Source organism: Sebastes umbrosus, chromosome 20, assembly GCF_015220745.1.
Source record: "Sebastes umbrosus isolate fSebUmb1 chromosome 20, fSebUmb1.pri, whole genome shotgun sequence".
In the NCBI taxonomy this organism is placed as follows: Eukaryota; Metazoa; Chordata; class Actinopteri; order Perciformes; family Sebastidae; genus Sebastes; species Sebastes umbrosus.
This window is the reverse complement of record NC_051288.1, coordinates 10,872,317-10,895,849: the sequence shown is the minus strand read 5'-3', so window position 1 is coordinate 10,895,849 and position 23,533 is coordinate 10,872,317. Positions and strand designations below refer to the sequence as shown.

The following is a 23,533-nucleotide window of genomic DNA, read 5'->3' as shown; positions in this document are numbered from 1 at the left end:
TTATGTTCATTAAATCCCAGGCCCATGAGCAGTTTGAGGAACCCAAGCTGGAGGCTGTGAGGGAGAACAACATGGAGCTGATCCAGGACATCCTGAAGGAGCTCAACCCGCTCACCAACCGGAGCCAGGCAGCCGACGAGCTGGTCCGCATCCTGAAGGAGCCTCACTTCCAGGTCTCGCATCTCGCCGCAAACCGCAGCTTTAATTAACAGGCAATCAGGCTAAACCTGTGATTACCTTTCAAAGTGATGTTCATGCTTAATGATGCATGTCGTGCTAGCATGGATTAGATTGATTTTGGAGCCACAGTGTGTGTTTCAGTCCATGCAGTGTCTGACAATACACCTGATTTGTGCAGCATAGCATGATTCTATTATCATTTTACACGTTGGAAAAAAGACTATTTGTCATTGCCAATCATCGGTGTTTGTGTCACCCACTGTTCTGCTCACAGTCCCTCCTGGAGACTCATGATTCTGTGGCGTCCAAAAACTACGAGACACCTCCCCCCAGCCCCTGTTCCTTCATGGACGCAGCCCTCAACAACCAGCCCGTTCCCCCAGACGCAGTCAGGATGGTGGGCATCCGCAAGGTGTCTGGTGAGCACCTGGTAAGTCTTCTCAGTTAAGGCGTAGTTTTTTATACACTTTGGGCTATTTTGCTTTCAGACTAGTGGAAAGAAAACATCCAAAATGCACATTTATGTGTTTATTTTACTACATTTTGTCTGTTTGCATCTGTAGATTTTTCCTAAATTCACCAAGAGTAAGCATTACATAATGCCTCATTTGCATATTTAAACATAACATTTCAGAAAACTTGTAATACAAAAAATAATTGTTTCAATGTAAGTAATCAACCTGGAAATATCTATCAGTTAAAATTGTTACCCTATTCACCTGTAGTGTCTACCCTTAAGGAGCAACCCTTTGTAATCAGTGAGGCAGGATAAAGCCCTTCTGTAAATTGTGAACAGATAAAACTCCTCAATAAAAGGTATGATTTGTGTTTTTGGAGCACTCAGTGTAATGAGATCATTTTATTGCATTGTTAAAAAGAGAAACAAGTCAGATTTATACTGCCTTGTAGCACGAAATGGGGAGATTTATCTGCAGCAGGTTGACATGTTGTTGATTAATACCAGCAAGGACTCAGTGGTAACAATGCCAGGTGCTCTATTGTCTCACTTTCTACCCACAAACTCTGCCAACTCTCTGTGTAGTCACTCTACGTCATTTCACATGTTACTTTACCATGTAAGAAGTCACTGATGCCACAAAATCCAAATTGTATGAAAGGTGAGGAAGCATAAGTTGAACCTAAATATGACAAATAAAGGAGCAGCAACACAGACTGAAAGTAATATACCTGTCAAACAAGCAAACACACCCTGAAATAGATCTTTATTTAAGTCTAAATATCTTCTTAATGGAACAGTTGGAACATATTTTTGCAGGCAGCATCTGGTGGCCATTACAGTAATTGCAGCTTAAGATATTCCTGCATTAGCTTCACCACTCAGCCATGGCGGTTGCTGAATGGTGAACTTACCTTTTAAACTGCTGAGCAACGGAGGCGGTTGCAAGTTATTTTATAATTAATTAAAGAATAAAAGTTATACTGTAATTGTTCTGAGGAATTTGCCTTTGTGTAAAATACATTTTGTGTTGCTCAAGTCTAGTTAACCCACTTAACAAATGATTGTTATATTTTGTGTGTGTAGGGAGTGACGTTTCGAGTGGAGAGCGGCGAGCTAGTGATCGCCAGGATCCTCCACGGCGGCATGATTGACCAGCAAGGACTGCTCCACGTGGGCGACATCATCAAGGAGGTGAACGGCAAGGAGGTGGGCAACGACCCCAAAGTGCTCCAGGAGATGCTGAAGGAGGCGAGCGGCAGCGTGGTGCTGAAGATCCTGCCCAGCTACCAGGAGCCTCATACACCAAGACAGGTAGGTCAGCTGGGGGGGGGGGAGGATACACACAAATCAAATCAAATACATATTGTGCACATTTGCTGTTAGACTCAGTGTTATAACTCTAACCAGCCACCCAGCAAATAATAATAATTGGAAGAAGAGCTTATACCAAGATATGTAAATGTGTCAAATCTGTTCATAACAATGGATGCATATAGCTCATTTCCCTTTCATGCTTGTTTTGAAGAGTAAGCGCGACTCCTTGTATTTGAAATGTCTTAGGGCTATTCCTAATTGAATCTCACACTCTTTCAAAGTTAAAGGTTCGGGTGTTTTGAAGTGGGGTTATATGAGGTACTCATCCATAGTCAGTGTATTACCTGCAATAGATGGCGGTCGGCACACCGAGTGGAGAAGCAGACAGGAGTTACATCACAGGAGCAGAGTAATGTACTGCTATCGACCGGATCGGCCACCTAAAGAAAGGCTCATCTAAAAAAAAATCAACATCAGTTTAAGTGTAGGCTATATTTAGAATATTTTTTCCAGTTTATCTTGCCATGAAACGGCTATACAGTCTATGTTTCCGACGGGGAACTGAAGCTGTTATATATACTGTTGCTAAGCCAACCAGACTCCATTGAAAAAGCAGTAATTTTACCTCGCAGAACCTGAGGGTTGCTGGTCTACCACTGCCTTCATCGGTTAGTTAGTTTGTGTTATTGTGTGACTTTGGTGAATCCAAAGACACACAATAACACAAACAAACTAACTGATCGAGGCAGCGGTAAACCAGCACCCCCGCTGGTCTGCAAGGTAAAATTACAGTTTTTTTCAATGGAGTCTGGTTGCTTTGTCGAGAGCATAGATGGATACAACAACTTCAGTTCCCCGTCGGAAAGGGCTGTCTGACGACAGGGTAAAGCGGTGAAAATATTCTAAATATAGCGTACACTTAAACTGATATTGATTTTTTTTAGGTGGCAAAAATACGTTTTGCTGCCAGCCCCGTCCACAGCAGTACACTGCTTTGCTTCCGTGCAGTAACTCCTGTCTGCTTCTCCAAACTGTGGGCGTGCCAACCGTCATCTACTGTAGGTAATACACTGATTATAGATAAGTAGCTCATACAACCCCACTTCAAATCACCCAAACTACCCCTTCAAACACATTTTTGACCATATATCCTGAAACAGATATGGAACAAAAAGTTCTGATTAGTTTGAAAGGATACTGTCAACTGTCCTCCCTGGCCGTCTCCCAGCTGTCTGTAACCTTATATGCTGTGCCAAGAATCATATATCTGCCTCTATAGCAGGACTTTGTAGATGACATTGGCTATTTGGCTGTAATACCTGCATTAGAGTTTTGTCACTTATCCAAATGTAGAGTAATTTTCTGGATCAATAATTGAAGTCTTCAAGAGCAAGAAAGGAAAAGAGGGATCCCACTGGAGTCCTTGTCCTTTTCATTTTGTACTTTCCTCCCATGCTCGTAAAGCTCACATCAGAAAGATTATTTTAGTTGGTCGAATATCAAATATTTGTAGGAAATTACTCACTCATGGTGTAGTCGTGGCTCTCCTTGGGTCATGCCAGCTAATGAACACTAGCTTTCTAGGAGACAGAGGAAGCTAGTCACAGTGAAAATGTGACCCAGTTTAGAAGTGAAGGGGAATAGAGAGTAATGTTGCCTGGTGATGCCAATAGGATGGAGGGATAGAGCACATCGGAGGATGCAGTACATACAGCTCGAGATGTGTTGGGCACGCGGCTCTGTGACGGATCGGTCTCAGCAGTAGAGAAGAGGAACACTAGAAGCCGTGCCAAATGAATTCCTTACACCAGACCGAAATATACTAGAACATAATCTGCAAGAAAATGATGTAGAGAGGGTTTATGTGCGAGGATTATCAGCACAGGCATACACATGTATTTGAAGTATATTATTGCTGTTGGGGGGGAAAAAAGTGAAAGGTCAAAAGTTGGTTCTCCACCGGATGATGATTCACCTTTTAGCCACGCTAGCAATGTCGGTCAGTCAGTCGGTTGGTCAGTCCGCCACTTTGTCCAGACTGAAATATCTCAACAACTGTTGGATGGATTAACATGGGATTTTGTACAGACATCCATAGTGCCCCACCCAGAGGATGTCCCCTACTGACAGCGGTGATCCCCCTGACTTTTTCCTCTAGCACCAGCTAGGTTGACATTTCTGGTTTTGAGTGAAAATGTCTCGATGGGTTGTCATGAGGTTTGGTACACACATTCATGTCATCCACAGGTTGAAATGTACTAACTTTAGCTACATTTTTGGTTGGCTTAACTTTCTCTGTAGCACCATCATCAGATTAACCTGTTCAGTACTTTGATACTGACATCCCCATCAGCCTCAGCTTTGCTTTGTATTAATTACCAATTAGCAAATGTTAGCGTTGTCATTGTGAGCTTGTCACCATGCTGGCATTAGCATGTAGCTCAAAGCACCACTATGCTTAAGTACAGCCTCACAGAGTTGCCAGCATGGCTAGTCTTGTTACATTATACTTTTGGCTATTCACCTATATTCTTTAGCAGGGGGCCACATTTACAGAAAGATAAGGGCCGGATATTTCCCTGAGCCATTATTCTCGTTATGTATGAACACACTGGACACAACGCGCCACCACATTCTCAAAACTTTTATTTTCGCTACATGGCAATCAATATGTTATATAGAAATTGCAACAATATGCAAATTCAATATTATGAAATAAACTACCAGTGGGTTTCTATTTTATTTAGCTAGTTTTGGCTGTCTGGACACCTGCTTGCGACAACAGCGGCATGCAAAGGAGGGCTTTTGTCATCATAATGCATGTTGTGATTGGCTGTTACTGACAGCACAGGAGCGCTCTACTGGTTTGAAGGATTTATTGTGACAAAATGTCTGTTATTCGTGTGATTTTCTTTTTTTTTTCAGGTTTAAAATTTTACTAATTTGTAAACAGAATTGACTGGTGAGCAGCCAGATGGATAGGCCTGCTGTAGAGGAAATGTGTAGGCCTAATTTTCTTTAAATGAAATGAAAACATGCAAACTATACCAAAACTGGAATTGGCAGGTTTACATTTGACTGCAGCTATACAGTCTTTCATATTTCCAGCTGTGTATTATATCTCCACGCCGGGGACAGCTGTGGCCGGAGGCATTATGTTTTCGGGTTTTTCTGTCCAGTCTCGCGAACGGGATATCTGAGGAAACGCCTGGAAGGAATTTCTTTAAATTTGGCACAAACGTCCCCTTGGGCTCAAGGATGAACTGATTTGATTGAAATTTTGGACAGACATGGATGTAAACTGCAACTTGATAGGTTGGCGGAGGCATACAACCGCAAGGCGGTAATTCTAGTTTTTCCTGATGTTCCATTGTGTGGAAACTGAGGGCAGCAGCCAATCTGGCAGAAATGCTCTAAAGTTGCTTTTATATAAGAGAACTTAACATCCTCCCATTTCTTAGGGTTATTCACTGAGAAGAGTGTTTTTCTGAGTTATGGCTCTTTAGAACATTTCAAAAGACAGACTTTTCTGTAGGAAGACATTTCTACAGTATATCTCTTTAAGACCTTCGCTTTGTGAAACCAGAGCGTACAAGTGTTTAGTTTTCCCTTTTTTGTCATATCAGCCCTGGATATCAAAGTGCCTACTTGAACACTTAATAGCGACTGTCAGTCAGAGATATTAAAGAATGATTTGGCCGTGCTCGCACAGCAAAGTGCTGTGTAGGTGGATGTTGTACTGTGCGAGCGAGGAGTTTTGATGATTAGAGTTGTTCACAAAAGTTCTCTCAGAACGTAATCCAGCTGTCTGTGTTTTCACGCCTTGAGCTTTGTCATCGCATGGTGACTAAACTCAGCTGGCAGTTCCCTTTGGCCAGTTGAGACTGTGAGAGTGTGTCCATTGTGTCCTTACGGGGGAATGAGACACACACACACAGTACAGTAAGGGCTGGCAGCCTTTTTTTTATGCATCAGTTCAGTACGAGAAAAGGCGTCAAGTGTAAGGGGGGATGGGATGGTTGCCATGGCTACAGATTTTGGCTCTCTCTTTATTTCTGTCTCTCTCTCTTTCTCTCTCCGTCTGTCTGTCTCTCAGACTCCTTGTCCTGTCAGTGGGGGTTGGGATACAGGGTTTGGTTTATGAGCTGAATCCTGAAGCCTTGAGATGTCGGGGAAAGTGAGCCGAGAGATGGAGTAGGCTTTAAGTGCACAAGGCTGTTTCATAGTGACGGACACTTAACTCACCCGATCCATCTACCACATGATCATGTACTGTTCACACACCACACCAGAGGCAGCATAGGTACACATTCCCAGCCTGTTTATTCAATTAAATGTGTATTTTTTTCCATCCATTACAGCAATTTAACTGACACCTTCCCTCTTTTCAACATCTTCATTTAGGCCTTTGTGAAGTGTCACTTTGACTACGACCCATCCCATGATAACCTGATTCCCTGTAAGGAAGCAGGGCTGAGCTTCAACAGTGGAGACATCCTGCAGATTTTCAACCAGGAGGACCTCAATTGGTGGCAGGTCAGCGCAGCCCAAGATATTCGACATTGTTGTGCATCAATTGCTTTAAGACTGTATGGTTTTATTCACCCGCTTGTTATCCCTCATTGTCTGTGGTCCCTCACAGGCCTGTCACATAGAGGGAGGCAGCGCAGGTCTAATCCCAAGCCAGCTGCTGGAGGAGAAGAGGAAAGCGTTTGTGAAGAGAGATTTGGAGCTCACTACCACAGGTACACACACCTCTCAGCAGCACGCACCAGAGCAGAGAAGCACTTCTCATTATGCAGATTTCGACACAGGCTCCTTCGCCGCACAAACGCACCGGCAACAAAGGCAACATCTGTTCCTCTCCATATCATACAAGCATTTCATCTGGCGCCCGGCCGCTCATCCTCCTCTCAACCTCTCCAGTCTGTTACTCACTGGAGGACTGGTAATGAGCATCGGCGTGACTCAGGCAGCCTGATTTCAATCTGCTTGTTATTAAGCCGCTGGGTCTTGACATTCACAAGCAGCCCTCCCCGGGAAGGAGCAATGATCGGGGAGCGGCGATAAGACCCCCGTAAATACAAACCTGATCAATAATAATCTCTTCTCTTATGAGATGCGGGGTGAAAAGAGACTCCTTTAGATTTATCTGCTCTGTGCTGAGACCTCAGCAGCAGCTAAACAGGTGGTGAGTCAGAGCCAGCAGCGTGCCCTTCACTTGTGGTGGAGAGGAAGATGACAGCCCTACTGTCCTGCCCTTGGAGCCTAGGAAGGACACATCTGTCTGCTAGCACACTCTCCACATATTATACCAACCGAGAGCATGGTTTGTTTAAAAAAATAGGTATTTTTGGATGGTGACGTCTGAAATCGTTGATCCAATTCAAGAAAAATACTTCATAATTTAGCACCCTGGCTGCAAGGTGCACACAATATTTGCTGTCACAGCTTGATGGGTTATAATTCTGACGTGAAAATTAACGACTGAGCTCATGATTGCTTCTATTTGCGTCTCTGTTCATAAGACATTCTCCCCCATGGGCTAAATAATCTGCCATATTGAACAGACGGTCAGCAGAACGCCTAGTCACAGGTGTTCTCTGGCAGCAGACTGGTTGGATAGGCTGATCAGTGTTGGTGCACAGTGCCGCCTAGTGGCATCGTCTCCCTATAACCTTCTAAGACTTTTTTAATGACACAGCAGTGCTTTCAAAGTCATTTCACCTTGATCGTACATCGTTTTGACTTTGTCAAAGTGGGTGGCAAAGACGAGCGCCAAGGTTGGAGGTTTTATTGTGTGTTTCTGTCTGTCTCAGGTCCTCTATGTGCCGGCATGGGTGGTAAGAAGAAAAAAAAGATGATGTATCTGACTACCAAGAATGCAGGTAATTTACCTCGCAATGTACAACATCACAGTCTCTTTTTTATTATGTATGTCTACCTAATTACTGGTTTCTGACTAGAATTCGACCGCCACGAGCTGCGGATATATGAAGAGGTCGCCAAGGTTCCGCCCTTCAGGAGGAAGACGCTGGTCCTGATTGGTGCACAGGGGGTCGGCCGTCGCAGCCTGAAAAACAAGCTGCTGGTGTCGGATCCCCAGCGGTACGGCACCACCATCCCCTGTGAGTGCAGCCGTTCATCATCACACTAAACCACATACAATGATACAAAATCCATCTGTCATTTAGTACCTTGTGTTTTTTTTTTACAGGGTTTGTTGTATTTGTTGCATATAGGGCTGCAACTAATGATTATTTTCATTGTTGATTCATCTGTCGATTATTTTCTCGATTAATCAATTAGTTGTTTGCTCTATAAGATGGTGAAAAATGTCTATCAGTGTTTTCCAAAGCCCAAGATGACGTCCTCAAATGTCTTGTTTTGTCCACAACTCAAATATATTCCGTTTAGTGTCATAGAGGAGGAAAGAAACCAGAAAATATTCACATTTAACAAGCTGGAATTGTGAATTTTGACCTAAAAAAATGACTCAAACCGATGAATCGATTATCAAAATAGTTGGTTTAATAGTTGACGACTAATCGATTAATCATTGCAGCTCTAGTTGTATACTGTGTGAATGTTGTCATATACTTTTTTTAACTGAAGTTAATTTCTTTGTCTCCTTAGTTTCCAGTCTCTTAGTGTTGAAGTTTGAATAGTTTCTTTTAATATATATATATATATATTTTATATTGTAATATTTTCCGCTTCATTTTGTGATATTATCATTGCATTTTTAGTGTCTGTATTTGCACTGTGCAAATGATCCATTTCTGACTTCTTTTTTTTTATCCTTCAGTCACCTCCAGAAAACCAAAGGTGGATGAGCGGGACGGCCAGATGTACTCCTTCATGACCCGCAGCGAAATGGAGAGCGACATCAAAAGTGCTCGTTTCTTGGAGCACGGCGAGTACGACAGCAACCTGTACGGCACTAAGATCAACTCTATACACGAGGTGATATACACAGGAAAGATCTGCATCCTGGACGTCAACCCACAGGTAGAAGAAGCTCCTCTCTCCCATCTTTTCTTGCTTCTGTTCCTCTGCCATAGAAACTTCTATCCATCATGGTTTCCAATGTAAATTACTTCTGCATAAAATTATATATTCAAACCAATTATGTACAGCTGGTTGCTACTGAAGTATTCTCAGGCTGAGCACATCATCTATATTTATCAAAAAGGATCTCTTAATGTTCAGCATGAGTCGCTGGAAACACTTCGCTAATCTTATTTGCGCACATTAGCTTGATAAATGTGTTCGATGAAGATGCTGCAGTTGCATTTTAATCACATTCTCTGCTTTATAATTGCGTGTGCGTTTCAGCTATTCCCATTGCTTGCTGTGCAGTGATGCAGTGATTGTAAAATGTCTCACATACTTTTGTTTTTCTCCGAAAGGCTCTTAAAGTCCTGCGGACGTCAGAGTTCCTGCCCTACGTTGTCTTCATCGAAGCCCCGGATTTTGAGGTTCTCAAAGCTATGAATAAGTCAGCAATCGAGTCAGGAGTGGTCACAAAACAGTTAACGGTGAGTTTATGTTCTCTTAAAGGCCCTGAAAACCCATTCTCTCATTCATTTTCTACTATGACAGGGGTGTCAAACTCATTTTAGTTCATGGGCAATATAATGGACGTGGACAAACAGCCTGAGGTGTCTCGCTGATCTCTCGGCTGCGACTAAAAAACAGACGGCTGTTTCCTCAAACCTGCCAACGATTAATTTATCTTCTCTGTTCTCAGTTGTCCTTGCATGCTCTTTTATTTTTCGCCATGATGAGTCTTATAGAGACACCAAATATTATATTCCTTGAACATTGAAAGATGCTGTGAACACACCAAGCACACTGGCTTCCTATTCTTTCTTTTTCTTGGAAAACATTTTCCACCGGCTGCTCCTGCATGATCAGTAGCGCGATAGTGTTGTGTCACGTAGCCCAGTGGTTCTCAACCTTTTTCATGCCAAGGACCCCTAAATTGATACACATTAGGTCACGGACCTCCATCTGAAAAGATTTTGGTTGTTAGATGATTAGGACCACACTTCTCTAGTTGTCAACTACGGTTGAGGAGATGACCATGGAGGAATTAAACCTATGATCAGAATAGTCACTCTTATGACTTTATTACGCATTGTGCTCATTTCAATTAAATAGTGAAAATAAACTATACCTCATTTTTCCGGGGACCCCCTGGAACTCCGTCAAGGACCCTTGGGGTCCTCGGACCCCTGGTTGAGAACCTGTACGTAAACACGTGGGATCTATAATAGTGTATCCAGCATAGGGCCTGCTACTCCCTGTTACAGCGCCACCAAAATACATACAAATGGACAAACAGGATTTTATTGAAAGATTTGAATTAATGACTTCTCTGCAAATTTCCCACTTTGCAAAGTCATCCAGTGGGCCGGATTTGACCATTTAACGGGGCCAGTTCTGGCCCTCGGGCCGTATGTTTGACACCCCTGTGACAAATAGTGTCATTACATAAACACACAGTTTGGAATAGTTTTAGTTATTCCTAGAGCTGTCAAAGTTAAGGCGAATTTGTTTTAACGCCACTAATTTCTTTAATGCATTAACGCAACTTGCAATTATTAGGTTGTAGCGGGCTCAGTTTTAAAGCCAGAGTGAAGATACTGGCATCATATGAAACTAGAAAACGCTCCAAACTTACGTAAAATTTTGGCGAGAAAAAACTGCCATAGCCATTTTCAAAGGGGTCCCTTGACCTCTGATCTCAAGATATGTGAATGAAAATGGGTTCTATGGGTACCCACGAGTCTCCCCTTTACAGACATGCCCACTTTATGATAATCACATGCAGTTTTTGGGCAAGTCATAGTCAAGTCAACACACTGACACACTGACAGCTGTTGTTGCCTGTTGGGCTGCAGTTTGCCATGTTATGATTTGAGCATATTTTTTATGCTAAATGCAGTACCTGTGAGGGTTTCTGGACAATATTTGTCATTGTTTTGTGTTGTTAATTGATTTCCAATAATAAATATATACATACATTTGCATAAAGCAGCATATTTCCCCACTCCCATGTTGATAAGAGTATTAAACACTTGACAAATCTCCCTTTATCGTATATTTTGAACAGATTAAATTATATCTAAGAATGCTTTTTCAAAATTGTTGCTTATTTAGTCACAGATATATAATAAAAGAAAAGAAAGAAATACTTTTCAAACTTTCAGGGGTTTTAAAAGTCACTACCATTAGAATCAACTAAAAGGTTACATGTTGCACAATGAAATAGTTAGACTACAATGAAAGCACATTGTATTAGTAATTGGAATACCTAATGTGTTTGATTTGCTCAGCATAGCAAACAAAGTTTCATTTCTACCATTTAAATTATGTAAACTAATTGGATTTAATTTGCGCACCAATTTCATTGTTTACTCGGTTCTTCCATCCAAGTAATTACCTGCTGATTGTATTTATTTTCACCTAATGGTCTCACTGTCCTGCGCCTCTCCCTGAGATGCTCCCTACAGGACTCTGAATTAAAGAGGACGGTGGACGAGAGCGAGCGCATCAAGCGAGCCTACGGACATTACTTTGACCTCTGCATCATAAACGACGGCCTGGAAGCGGCGTTCCGAAGTCTCCGGTTGGCACTGGAGAAACTGTCAACGGAGCAGCAGTGGGTGCCCGTCAGCTGGGTCTTCTGAAGGTCACCAAGAAGAGCTCACCAGCGAGGTGCCAGGGCCACAGGTCGAAGGTCAGAGGGACGGTTTGGTAGCTCCAGAGGGGCTGTGGTGGAGGTCTGTAATAAAGCGTCACGGTTCAGTGCAAATGACCAGCCTCATGTAGAGCGTTTTTTGTACAAACTTAGTGTTCCTCCGTTGAGCCTAACGTCAAGTTGTACTTTATTTGTCAGAACCGGAATAATTTAATTGATATTTGTTGAGAAGGATTTAGAGTTATGAGGTTTAGTGCAATAGTGTGAGTGAGTGTGCGTATGTTATCATAAACGTGGAAATAGACTTAGAGTAACGAATATGTTTTGCAGATAAGCTTTTCGTTGAAGGATATTGAACTTTTTTTTAGCCTTTCCTACTTTATGTAGTGTAATGTTTACATGGGATCGGTAGGACAGATTGGTGAAGGAAAGATACCAAATGTCATATTTGTGATAAAAAAAAACTATATTTTACCATTTGATCATACAGTATGATTGTATGTGTTCATAAATGTGCTCTATATTGTGGCTCCACTAATTTGAAAAACGAACAGCAATAGATCATTTTAAACAAAAAACATATACGTGCAATACACCTACATACAGACACCGATGTATACATACACACGTTTTTGCGTTAATCTTGCGGTCTCGATTTGTTTGGTTTCCTTTTTAATGTTGATTACATTGTACATCTGTTGTCCTAAAGCATCTGGTTTGTTTGACAGTGAGAGGACCCGGCGAGTGGATCACAGTGTCCGACTAACTGCTTGATTCTGTTGGAGTTGTATTTGTAGCACTGAGAACAACAACAAAAAAATTAAGAAGAAAACTGAAGAAGAAGTAGCCTACAGTATGCACTGATTGTATAATGAAGGCAACCATTTTACTTGGTTGAACAATTAATGAAAATTGTCAACTTTTTTTTGTTATTTTTTGATGTACAAACCGTAAAATATTTATCAGTGGCTTCAAATTCATACTTACTTTTGCCTTAACATGGTTCAAAAAGCCAAGGAAACACTCACTGTACATGTTCCTTCTTAGAAAATAGAGAAAAGTAATACTGGCAACTCATTGAATATTTATTTTATTTTCCCTCAAACTTGTAAGTACTGTATTGTAATAAAGAGTATATAGTATAACATAGAGAAACACTTGGTGCTCTGATGATTCTGCTGGTGTGTAGACGCAGTCGGACAACTACACTGTAGTTTTGATGTTCATATAAAAATGTATTAAAATTGGAAATGTTGAGAATATTGCTTTACTGTCTACAGTTAATATTAAATTATATTTTAGTTAAAATCACAGCATAAAATGAATGACGATGCTATTTTTCAAAATACACATACAAAAGAAGGTGCGTCAGCGTCTGTTGGCAGTTAAAATGAAGTTTAGCCCGTGGATGCCTGGTGTAGCCTCTGTGGCTGTGGGTGGTTATGGGTGCTGGATGAGGGTTGTGGGGTTGGGTGCAGAGATCTCGTGGGTGTCCAGTGATGAGGCGCCAAAGGCAGCGTTATCGGATACATCTCGTAGTCAGGTGGCGGGCCCCCCAGCCAAACGCTTGTCAGCTTGGGGTCAAACTGCATGAAAATTAAGTAAAATTGTACTGTAGTAACAAGGTTCATTTTTAGAATTACAGTGTTTTAAACTTGATATTTTGAATCATATAATTATTCAGAAACATATTAACCTGAAGCTCTAGATTATAAACAACACACAATAGTCAATAGTTAATTTTGGGAAATATGCTTATTGGCTTTCTTGCTGAGACTTAGATGAAAAGACTGATACATGCTTATGTCTGGAAAGAGCTGATCAATCTTATTTTGCAAATAAGCATATTTCCCCAAAATGTCAAACTATTCCTTTTAACAAGTATTGTTTTTTCAGACTCATTTAATTGGATTTTAAAAATATTGATTGCAGAATTGTCATCCACGTACAGAATCATAATATGGTGCTGTCTAGACACCTAGGTGCTCCTATATGTTAGAAATTTTAAAGAGGACCTATTATGCTTATTTTCAGGTGCATACATGTATTTGGGGTTTCTGCTAGAACATGTTTACATGCTTTAATGTTCAAAAAACACTTTATTTATCTCATACCGGCTGTGCTGCAGCACCTCTTTTCACTCTTTTTTTTTAAACACTCTGTTTGAGCTCCGCCCCCTCCCCTCCCGAAAGCCCAGTCTGCTCTGATTGGTCAGCTGGCCCACTCTGCTCTGAATGGTCAACTGAACCAAACTCTTCAGACTCCGCTCTAACTTTGATTGTTTGTCAAACTAGCTGCTAGGCAGATATTATGCAAATGTGTTTCTTGGTGACATCACCACGTTACAGAAGAAAAGGCGGGACTTCAATCAAGGTGTTTCAGGTAGTTTAGCAGTGTTTCTGTGGGGGACAGTAACTCCTTTTGGCGTGAACTTTGGGCTTTGTTACTTTGCGGAACTTGTACATGCACAAAAAACTGTATAACACACTAAAGGAAATGGAAAAGCATAATAGGTCCTCTTTGATGAATAATAGACAATTAATTTAAATCGATTTGTGTGATCCAATGACAGTGAGTGACTGTAACACACCATCGAGTATGGTGGCGGGGGATCCACAGTGCTGTACCGAGGAGGGAATGTGTCATAATGTCTGTCCTCTTCTGCCTGATCTTCAGACAAAGAAATAGTATAGAGCTCTGAAGACGTGTTGTCATCTTGCGGTGCTGGTATGGTGACGTCATATGCTGCTCTTTTCTTTCTTGCGTGCAGATAGAAGCAGAGGAGTGTCACAGCTATGGACACAACCAAGGCTGGCAATCTAGGAGCACATTTCCATAAGACTATCAGTTTTGTGTCTCAAGGTAACACTTCCTGTCCTGTATGTAAGGAGAGATTCGTTTATTTGGCTACTTACAATAATTGGAAGACATTCACTACCGAAGTCATGGCGTGAATTATGTCAACCTGCTGACATTACTGTGAGGAGAAAAACAACAACAATACAATTATGTGAAATATGGACTTCCATTGACAGTATGACAAATCTTTAAAATGAATTCTACATTTTATTTACATAATCCATATTATGTTCTGAAAGTTTAATGTAAGTTTGAATGTGTATAAAGTTAGTTTTGTAGTGGGCAAGCTAGCAAAACATCTACTGTATCAGATTTAATACAGTACACGTATACAGTAAAAGAATAATACAAGCAGTCTTTGGACATGTGACTAACAAAAATCAACAAGTGGGTGTGAGATGTCATCACAGGATATGATAATGAGTCAGCCTTTACATCTTCGGGCCCACTGGAACAATTAAATGAGACTAACTGTCCTATCGTAGGGTTGTGACCTAAAGTGACCCTCACTAACAATAATGCCACTTTTAAAAAAAAAAAAAACTTTGAAAACTGCTCAGCAGTGTACAAGTGAAGAGGTTAAATCAAGGCGTTAGGAGTATAACAAGTAGCATGAATAACCAGCATACTGTTTGACTTTATACTGTCTGAGTTTAACAACTGACAGTGGACCTTCATCCTATAAATCCGCTGCTCATTACAACTGTAAGTGAAAATGAATTTAATTCACATCATTCTAACATACGTTACCTTAATGACGCAGAATTAGAAGATAAGTGGATCATTATAATTTATTACAATGAGATGAGTCCTTACCTTATTTAAGGATCCAAAACATACAGAAACTGTCCTGCCCTCAGGGTTGCTATCAAAGGATAATGTGTCACCGAGGGAAGTACATGACCTGAAGAGCTTTTACAGCATTATTGTCTTTTTTAAAGATACAGGACTTGGAGGTGTGCTCTGTGTCTTGTATACTTTCCATGTGTTGATCAAAATCATTCATGAATCTGTTTAACTCACTGTTTACTGCAGCAAACCATCAACCACGGCATCCCTCAGGGGTCTATTATTAGACCACTCTTGTTCTGATTCTACTTTCGGCAAACAAACCTTGTCATAATAGCCAACAGATAACAATTTTACAACCCCCCCAAATAGTGATGGCTGAAATCACAATGTTGCCTAAAACCCATCTTTCTACTTTGCTTTTCAGAAAACACAACATGCCACTTTCTTAGTTGTAAATTTCAAAGTGTGCATACACTTAAATTAATTTTATTCATGAGTATAAATTACTGTATTTTGTAAATTACATACACTAGAAAGTAGCCACAGTATTATTACAAAATGTAAACAATAAGCGCCTTAACTCAAATATTTTACCTCTTTTTGTCAAAACGGATATGCTATACATATGGGGTAAATTAGTGGGGTTTTAACTGGGTTGTCTTTGAAACTTCAGTAGTTTTATCAGTCAAATAAAGATTCTCCTTAATTAATTTGGATCCTAAACACATATGTCACATATATCTTTACATAGTGAATAGTTTGCTGCTATATTAATGCTCTAAATATCGCATAGAGCACCTTTAAATTGCATAGGTTGCCCCTGATTTCAGCTGTGAACGCAGGGCTGAAATTCACCATTCATTATTCCCCCCCCCTACACATTCACAATCTTAAATTTCCCATGCAGACAGCTTTACAAAAACTGACTTGAAATAATTTCTGAACATTCTTTCACAATGTCGACATCTTATTGACACTTGCTTCCATAGACTGGCCCTGTGATAAAAAGTACAGTATGTTCAGGCTAGAGGGGGGGTTTAAGTGGAAGAGGAGGGAGATGAGGAGGATCAGGGTCGCTCTGAGTAAGCTGGAGGGTCCGTGCATGAAGGTGGGGGGTCTGGATAGGATGGCGGTTCAAGCTGGAAAAGAGAAGAGGAGGCATTTAATTACAGAGATGATGCAATTTGGTTGCCGACGATGAAATCTGACATCTTGTAAAAACCTTTTCAACATCATCCTCATCATGAAATATGATAACATGCACTGTACCCTGTATGGAGGAGGTGGACTGCCACTTCTAGAGCAGTACATGGGAGGGTTTCTGTAAGGAGGTTGAAAATATGCTTCATATATGTCCATTAGTTCCTCGTCTTCTTCTTCTACCTGCTCCTCCTCCTCACATAATGGTATGACGTACACAGATGGATAGTTAGTGGGCCTCGGGGGCCTGCCTTCTGCTGCTTCTCTGCGCTTCTTTGCAAAATAGCAACAAAAAACCCACAGAACGATGCCAACGCACAACATGGGAATCCTGAAATAATGGACAGCTTGACTAATACATGCAGCGTGCATACAGTGAGGCATACAGTCAGTCAAATTAATTTGAGGAAATACTTACTCAGTTGTAGGAAAAAAAATCCCCATGGCAGTTTTATTTTCTAAACCAAGTTTCACACCTGAGGAAAATGAAAAAAAGAGAAGGACAGATTTAATATTAAAGAGGACCTATTATGCTCATTTTCAGGTTCATACTTGTATTTTGGGTTTCTACTAGAACATGTTTACATGCTTTAATGTTCAAAAAACGCAGGTATGGCTGTACTGCAGCACCTCTTTTCACCCTCTGTCTGAAACGCTTCGTTTGATCTCCCGACCCCTCCTCCGAAAAGCCTAGTCTGCTCTGATTGGTCAGCTGGCCCACTCTGATGTGATTGGTCAATCAATCCAAATTCTTTGGACTCTGCTCCAGCTCCACTCTAACTAGCTTTGTTTGAAGGCTTCCCAAACTAGCCGCTAGGCAGGTATTATGCTAATGTGTTACTTGGTGACATCACCACGTTACGGAACAAAAGGCAGGACTTCAAGCAAGGCGTTTCAGTTCAGGAGCAGTGTTTCTTTAGGGGGAAAGGAACTCCCTTTGGCGTGGACTTTGGGCTTTGTAACTTCGCAGACATTTTACATGCACAAAAAACTATATAACACACTAAAGGAAAGGGAAAAAGTACAAAAGCATAATAGGTCCCCTTTAAACTTGAAGATTGTGACTCTATTTAACGGTTTGTCATGCAGTTAAATATTCAGTTTTGCAATACAGTTCAAAGGTAGCTCTTTATCTCTTTGCATCCTTGAATCACAGCGACATAAACAAAAGTCTTTAAGGCGGATATAATTACTGTGAAAGCTGCACAATCCTGGAATGTAGATCCAACACAGTACTAACACAGTAGATTTTGTTCTTACTCACACACTGTCTACATAACACTACAGTTCAAAGTTAAAACTGTTCAGCATGTGTAGCTTTTTATGGTATGTTGCTACATAAAAGATTATAGACTTGAATACGGATCGATCAAAGTAAAAGTAAGCAAGGCAGTATAAAAACATTTCCTTTCCATTTCTGATGAATATATAAGAATGGGCCTTGTACGATGGAGGCCTTACTGAACAGAGTCAAATAGAAAACAGCCAAGCAAATGATTTAATAAGTTTGGATACGCTGTCTCTGACAAATTTGATATTTTTCAATGCTGAAAACAAAGCTTACCTCCAAGTACGAGCCATGCGGTGCAGGTTAAGTAGAGTGTTGACTTGCAACAGACATTTTTATTGCCTCATTGACCTGTTTAAAGTAGCAGAACTCACTGAGGTCATAGCCGGTGACGCAAACAACTTATCACCACTGACACTGCTCTCACCACACAGTAGAGTGACGGTATTGGGCTAAAGGTGGCTGGCTTGTTAAGGTGACTCTTACTGATTAAGACACATTGTGATAAATAACACGAAGACATAATGAGGAAGGTGAAATCACATTACAGGAAAACACAAGATTCCCTGTTTCAGCTCGTTTCTTAGGAATGCAGTCAAGGTGTTGTTGAAACATGTCGGAGGTATCTCTGCTGCGGCGCTCTGCGCAGCACAGTGTTTCACTTTGACGGGGGATTTTCTGTCCTAGAAAAAAATATCATTAGAGGCTCACACTGTGCCATTCAGCAGCTCAAGGTTAAACAAACACTTTTTTCAAGCTTTTATTTATGCTTAACGTTGATCTCACAACAAGGCCCAGAAATAATTCCCATGCAGCCGCACACGTTTTACACATCTGATGGCAAAACCCAGCAGGCCTGCGAGTTATACAAGAATAAAATCATTCAATAAGATAACGTTCATTAGTGTAGGAAAGGGGGAGGTGGTGGAGGAGGAGGGGGTATAGCTCCTGATACTGGAGGAGGTGGAGGAGGAGGAGGAGGAGGGGGTACAGCTCCTGATACTGGAGGAGGTGGAGGAGGAGGAGGAGGGGGTACAGCTCCTGATACTGGAGGAGGAGGTGGAGGAGGAGGAGGAAGAGGGGATCCTCCTGCTAGAGGAGGAGGTGGAGGCGGGTAGCTGCTGTTTGACGGAGACATTAGCGGTGGAGGGGGAGGTGGGGGCAGATTTGTGGGTGAGGTCAAGGTGGGCGGAGGAGGAGGGGGGAGGCCAGTGTCCATGGAGGAAGGTGGAGGTGGTGGTGGCGGAGGAGGAGCGGGCATACTGGGGTCCAAATCGGCAGGAGGAGGAGGAGGCAGGCTTTCGTCGGCGGAGTTGGAGGCAGTCTGCAAAGTGGGGACTGATGGCGGAGGCACAGCGATACCAAGACTGGATCTGCATACAGAAAGTACACCTTCAGCTACTGTGACATCATGACATCCTGAGACTGATGCAGCTGTAGCTTCTTAAAGTAACAGTTCCACATTTTGGGAAAATAGTTGTTTGTATGGACAAAACAAACAAGATATAACGTGTTCATTTGTGAGCTTTTCCCAGAACTATTTCTTAAAGAGGACCTATCATGCTCATTTTCAGGTGCATACTTTAGGTTTCTACTAGAACATGTTTACATGCTCATTGGCTTTCTTGCTGAGAGTTAGATGAGATGATTGGTACGTGCTCATGTACAGTACAGCACTTCACAATGCAGTATTGCGTAGCGCAACGTTCCTCTGTCTGAAACGCTCTGTTTGAGCCCGAAAAAGTCCAGCCTGCTCTGATTGGTCAGCTGGCCCACTCTGTTGTGATTGGTCTGAACCAAACTCTTCGGACTCCACTCCAGCTCTGCTCTAACTAGCTTTGTTTGAGGGCGTGCCAAACTAGCCGCTAGGCAGGTATTATGCAAAAGTGTTACTTGGTGGCATCACCACGTTACGAAAGAAAAGGTGGGACTTCAGGCCAGGTGTTTCAGGCAGTTCAGGAGACTTAGACCTTTGTAACTTTGCTGACTTTTTACATGCACAAAAAACTATATAACATACTAAAGGAAAGAGAAAGCACAAAAGCATAATAGGTCCTCTTTAACTCAATAATGCAGAAACCTTTCAGACATGATCATAAATCGTACAGGTTGTGTTATGCCCATATTATTATAATAATCAGTATTTGTAGATAAGCGTGTTTAATTATAGTAACAGTGCTGCTATAAAAAGGGCAAAGGACTTTATCAACATACACAGAGTAGTCTGAAGTGCTCTGTATGCTCTCTGTGGTGTCTGCTCTCTTTCTGGGCTGCTGCTGCTGCTGCTGCTGCTCAGCAATCTGTGGGGAGAAGATGAATGAAGGTGAAAAAAGCATCTTCACACCACAGTCAGCCCAGACATCACACTGAGACTACACTATGGAAGGGGGATAATGCATTGTGCTAAGCATTCCTAATCTAATGGAAAAATATGACAGGTGTGTGGACTCAAACTTTCAATTCAATCTTTCACTTTAGTATTCAATTTACCTCAAAACAGTGTCCAGTGAAGTCCAAGATGGAGAAAGATATTGGCACTCTGGAGTAGCTTCTCTGCGGCTCCTTGCCTGAAGCCGGTGGGGTCAGAGGCTTGGTGCGAGTCCTGTTTTTGGGAGTAGTAAAAGCACCGATCTCTCTCCTGGCTACCGACTCGAAGTGGATAGCTGCAGCCTGGACCAGAGCACAGTATGAACACAACGACTCCATTTTCTCTCCTCTCTCTCTCTCTCTCCACACTAAAACCAATGGAGTGTAGCGACCAAACTGACCACAGATTAACAACAGGTGACCTGCAAGTGGAACAAATACAGCAACTTGCACACTTGATGGTTCCCAAATATACAACCAACAGTAACTGTGCTGCTGGAGTTCCTGAAGGTCAAAGCAAAAGCAAATGCAGTTCACTAATTTATGAAAATAAAACATAGTTAGGAAATCTATTTCAAATTAAATATGGCAATTTGCACAATGAATACAACTTGTATTAACGTGATAATAACATGTTAATGCAAATTTGTTTTTTACGCCACTAATTTCTTTAACGCATTAACGCAACTTGAGATTTTTAGGTTGTAGCGGGCTCAGTTTTAAAGCTAGAGTGAAGATACTGGTTTCATATGAAACTAGAAAACCTAAGGTGTCCTTATGTCGTGCTAGCTTGTCGCAGCGGAGGCTAAAATAACGCTCCAAAGTAAGGTGAAATGTTGGCGAGGAAAAACTGGCATGGTCCTTTTCAAAGGGGTTCCTTGACCTCTGAACTCAAGATATGTGAATGAAAATGGGTTCTATGGGTACCCACAAGTCTCCCCTTTACAGACATGCCCACTTTATGATAATCACATGCAGTTTGGGGCAAGTCAAAGTCAAGTCAGCACACTGACACACTGACAGCTGTTGTTGCCTGTTGGGCTGCAGTTTGCCATGTTATGATTTAAGCATATTATTTATGCTAAATGCAGTACCAGTGAGGGTTTCTGGACAATATTTGTCATTGTTTTGTGTTGTTAATTGATTTTCAATAATAAATATATACATATATTTGCATAAAGCAGCATATTTCCCCACTCCCATGTTGATAAGAGTATTAAACACTTGACAAATCTCCCTTTATCATATATTTTGAACAGATAAAAAACGGTGTTATTAATTTATGATTAATCACGATTAGCTATTTTATTTGATTGACAGCCCTAGTTATTCCACATTAGAGATTGCTGTCTCTGCTGTTTTGTCTCTGCTCTTCGCACTGATTTGATAAAAAATGGTATCTAAGAATGCTTTTTCAAAATTTTAACTTGGATTGTTGCTTATTTAGTCAAAAAAAATATAATAAAAGAAAAGAAATAAATACTTTTCTGGACAATATTTGTCATTGTTTTGGGTTGTTAATTGATTTCCAATAATAAATATATACATACATTTACATAAAGCAAGAATATTTGCCCACTCCCATGTTGATAAGAATATTTAATATTAAATATAAATATTAAACTTGACAAATCTCCCTTTAAGGTGCATTTTGAACAGATGAAAAATAAAAATGAATCACGATTAGCTATTTTAATCGATTGGCAGCCTTACTATTTATCCATTATTCTGTTATCCCATCAAACAAAAAGCAGATTGGTGCAACCTTTCTATGGACTTCTATGCCTTAGATATTTGCCATCTATGCAGCTCTAATCATCACTTTCTTGGGCAGAGCTCAGGTGTTACAGTATTTCAGGTGAAAGGTGGTTCTCTCACCAGCGACAGCAGGTTGATTGAGGACTCCATATCTTTGATCTGCATGGCCTGGGAGTCCAGCAGCCTCAGCAGGGTAATGGCCAGACTGTTGATCTGGTAGGACACACTGGCCAGCGCCTGGGCAGCCAGACCTTTGGCCTCTTCAACAGCCTTGGAGGAATCCTCTGCCTGCAGGATTATTATTTATTTAACTTTATGTTGTAAAATGCTTCTCGAAAAGATCTAAACATTTTTTTTTAATGAGCATTACCCACCTGGAGGAAGTTGTTCTCGCAGTAGTCAGCGACTTTAAGGAGGTTACTCTGGTTATCAACCAGACCCTTCCTGGCAGCTGGCGCGTCTTTAAAGATCTGAGTAATAACTTCAGTAAACTTCTTTTGATCCGTCATTTCTCCCATTTGCGCTGCTAACAAAACTTTTTTTGAAATAAAAGATTTACTCACGCTACTTGAGGAGGACGTAAAAAAGTATTTTGTTTGGCAAGAGTCAGCCGAGGCAGGGAGGTGTTTGCTCTGTGAAGGCGGAATTACCTGCAGGGTACAGATTTGAGAGCAGCTGGTCTCAGGGCAGGGCTCACTGCACCAGGTAGACTACAGGTTACATAATACATCCTCTGACACTGATCAACTACAAACATCTGGCTCTTTAGGACACATCATGCACCTTATTTTCTTTTATAATATTGTTACATAGACAATAATATTATGTATATTATAACATAATGTATATAATGTGATATCAGGTGTATACCATATGTGTTATTTATAAAGATCCACTAGAGGGCAGTGCAGTCTAGAGAAAAGTGACTCTCTCAATGTCTGCTGATCAGCTGATCCCTGTTGTAGGGGAGAACAGGGTTGGTTGTCACATAATAATAAACTTTATTTGTATAGCACCTTTCCAAACATAGTTACAAAGTGCTTTACATAGGTTAAAACAGTGCAAACATCAAGATAAAAACAATACAGAATAAAAACATAAAAAAAACATAGGCCAAAATAAAATGGTGAACATAAGACTTTTGTACAAAAAGTCAACAATAATGACATGATAAAACAAGGGATTGCTATAAAAAGGCCTTCCTGTAAAGGTAGGTTTTGAGGTGTGATTTAAAAGAAGAAACAGAGTTTACTAGTCCCTGGTCATTGAATAACCTTCAGAGCACACTACGGTTTCATGATTTTGTCTCCCTGGGAGAGTTCAAAGGTCTGATAAAAAAAACTATGTAACTGAAGAGTGCAATTGCTATCCCTAAACTGGATTTTGTATTATGTATCTGTTGTCTTTTGTGTGTTTTAACATGCTCAACTGTATGATTGTTGTAACTTTGTAATGGTGTGCCATCTTGGCCAGGTCTCCCTCGAAAAAGAGATTTTAATCTCAAGGGACCTCCTGGTTAAATAAAGGTTAAATAAATAAAAACTAGCCTGAGTTCCACATGTCCCCCCATAGAGGGCGCTGTTATAAATGTTGGTACTTCAATTGG

At 41.1% G+C, this 23,533-nt stretch overlaps 2 protein-coding genes across 5 annotated transcripts in view; one reads left to right on the top strand and one right to left on the bottom strand.

Moving 5' to 3' along the window:
* mpp2b (membrane protein, palmitoylated 2b (MAGUK p55 subfamily member 2)) overlaps window positions 1-12,923 on the top strand; it is a 48,741-nt gene extending 35,818 nt beyond the window's left edge. For all 3 annotated transcript variants that reach the window (XM_037755265.1, XM_037755263.1, XM_037755262.1), the window contains 10 exons: window positions 21-173; window positions 455-610; window positions 1,724-1,951; window positions 6,359-6,490; window positions 6,597-6,699; window positions 7,774-7,842; window positions 7,921-8,082; window positions 8,763-8,965; window positions 9,367-9,495; window positions 11,476-12,923. In XM_037755265.1, coding sequence (XP_037611193.1) covers window positions 21-173; window positions 455-610; window positions 1,724-1,951; window positions 6,359-6,490; window positions 6,597-6,699; window positions 7,774-7,842; window positions 7,921-8,082; window positions 8,763-8,965; window positions 9,367-9,495; window positions 11,476-11,652 — 1,512 coding nt within the window. In that variant the 3' untranslated portion in view covers window positions 11,653-12,923. The remainder of the gene's footprint in view (window positions 1-20; window positions 174-454; window positions 611-1,723; window positions 1,952-6,358; window positions 6,491-6,596; window positions 6,700-7,773; window positions 7,843-7,920; window positions 8,083-8,762; window positions 8,966-9,366; window positions 9,496-11,475) is intronic.
* abi3b (ABI family, member 3b) lies at window positions 12,603-22,585 on the bottom strand. 2 transcript variants are annotated; one of them, XM_037755266.1, is made up of 10 exons: window positions 22,302-22,585; window positions 22,048-22,215; window positions 20,293-20,472; window positions 20,017-20,102; window positions 18,079-19,175; window positions 16,584-16,990; window positions 15,339-16,453; window positions 14,579-14,640; window positions 14,254-14,482; window positions 12,603-13,249 (listed from the first exon to the last, which is right to left on the bottom strand). In XM_037755266.1, exons 1-5 carry the CDS (start codon window positions 22,443-22,445, stop codon window positions 18,704-18,706), a joined length of 1,050 nt encoding a protein of 349 aa, XP_037611194.1. In that variant the 5' UTR covers window positions 22,446-22,585; the 3' UTR covers window positions 12,603-13,249; window positions 14,254-14,482; window positions 14,579-14,640; window positions 15,339-16,453; window positions 16,584-16,990; window positions 18,079-18,703. The 2 variants fall into 2 exon arrangements, with proteins under 2 accessions (XP_037611194.1, XP_037611195.1); XM_037755267.1 differs by lacking the exons at window positions 12,603-13,249; window positions 14,254-14,482; window positions 14,579-14,640; window positions 15,339-16,453; window positions 16,584-16,990 and adding an exon at window positions 13,956-14,119 and having other exon boundaries at window positions 17,487-19,175.
* Between the last annotated feature and the right edge of the window lie 948 nt (window positions 22,586-23,533).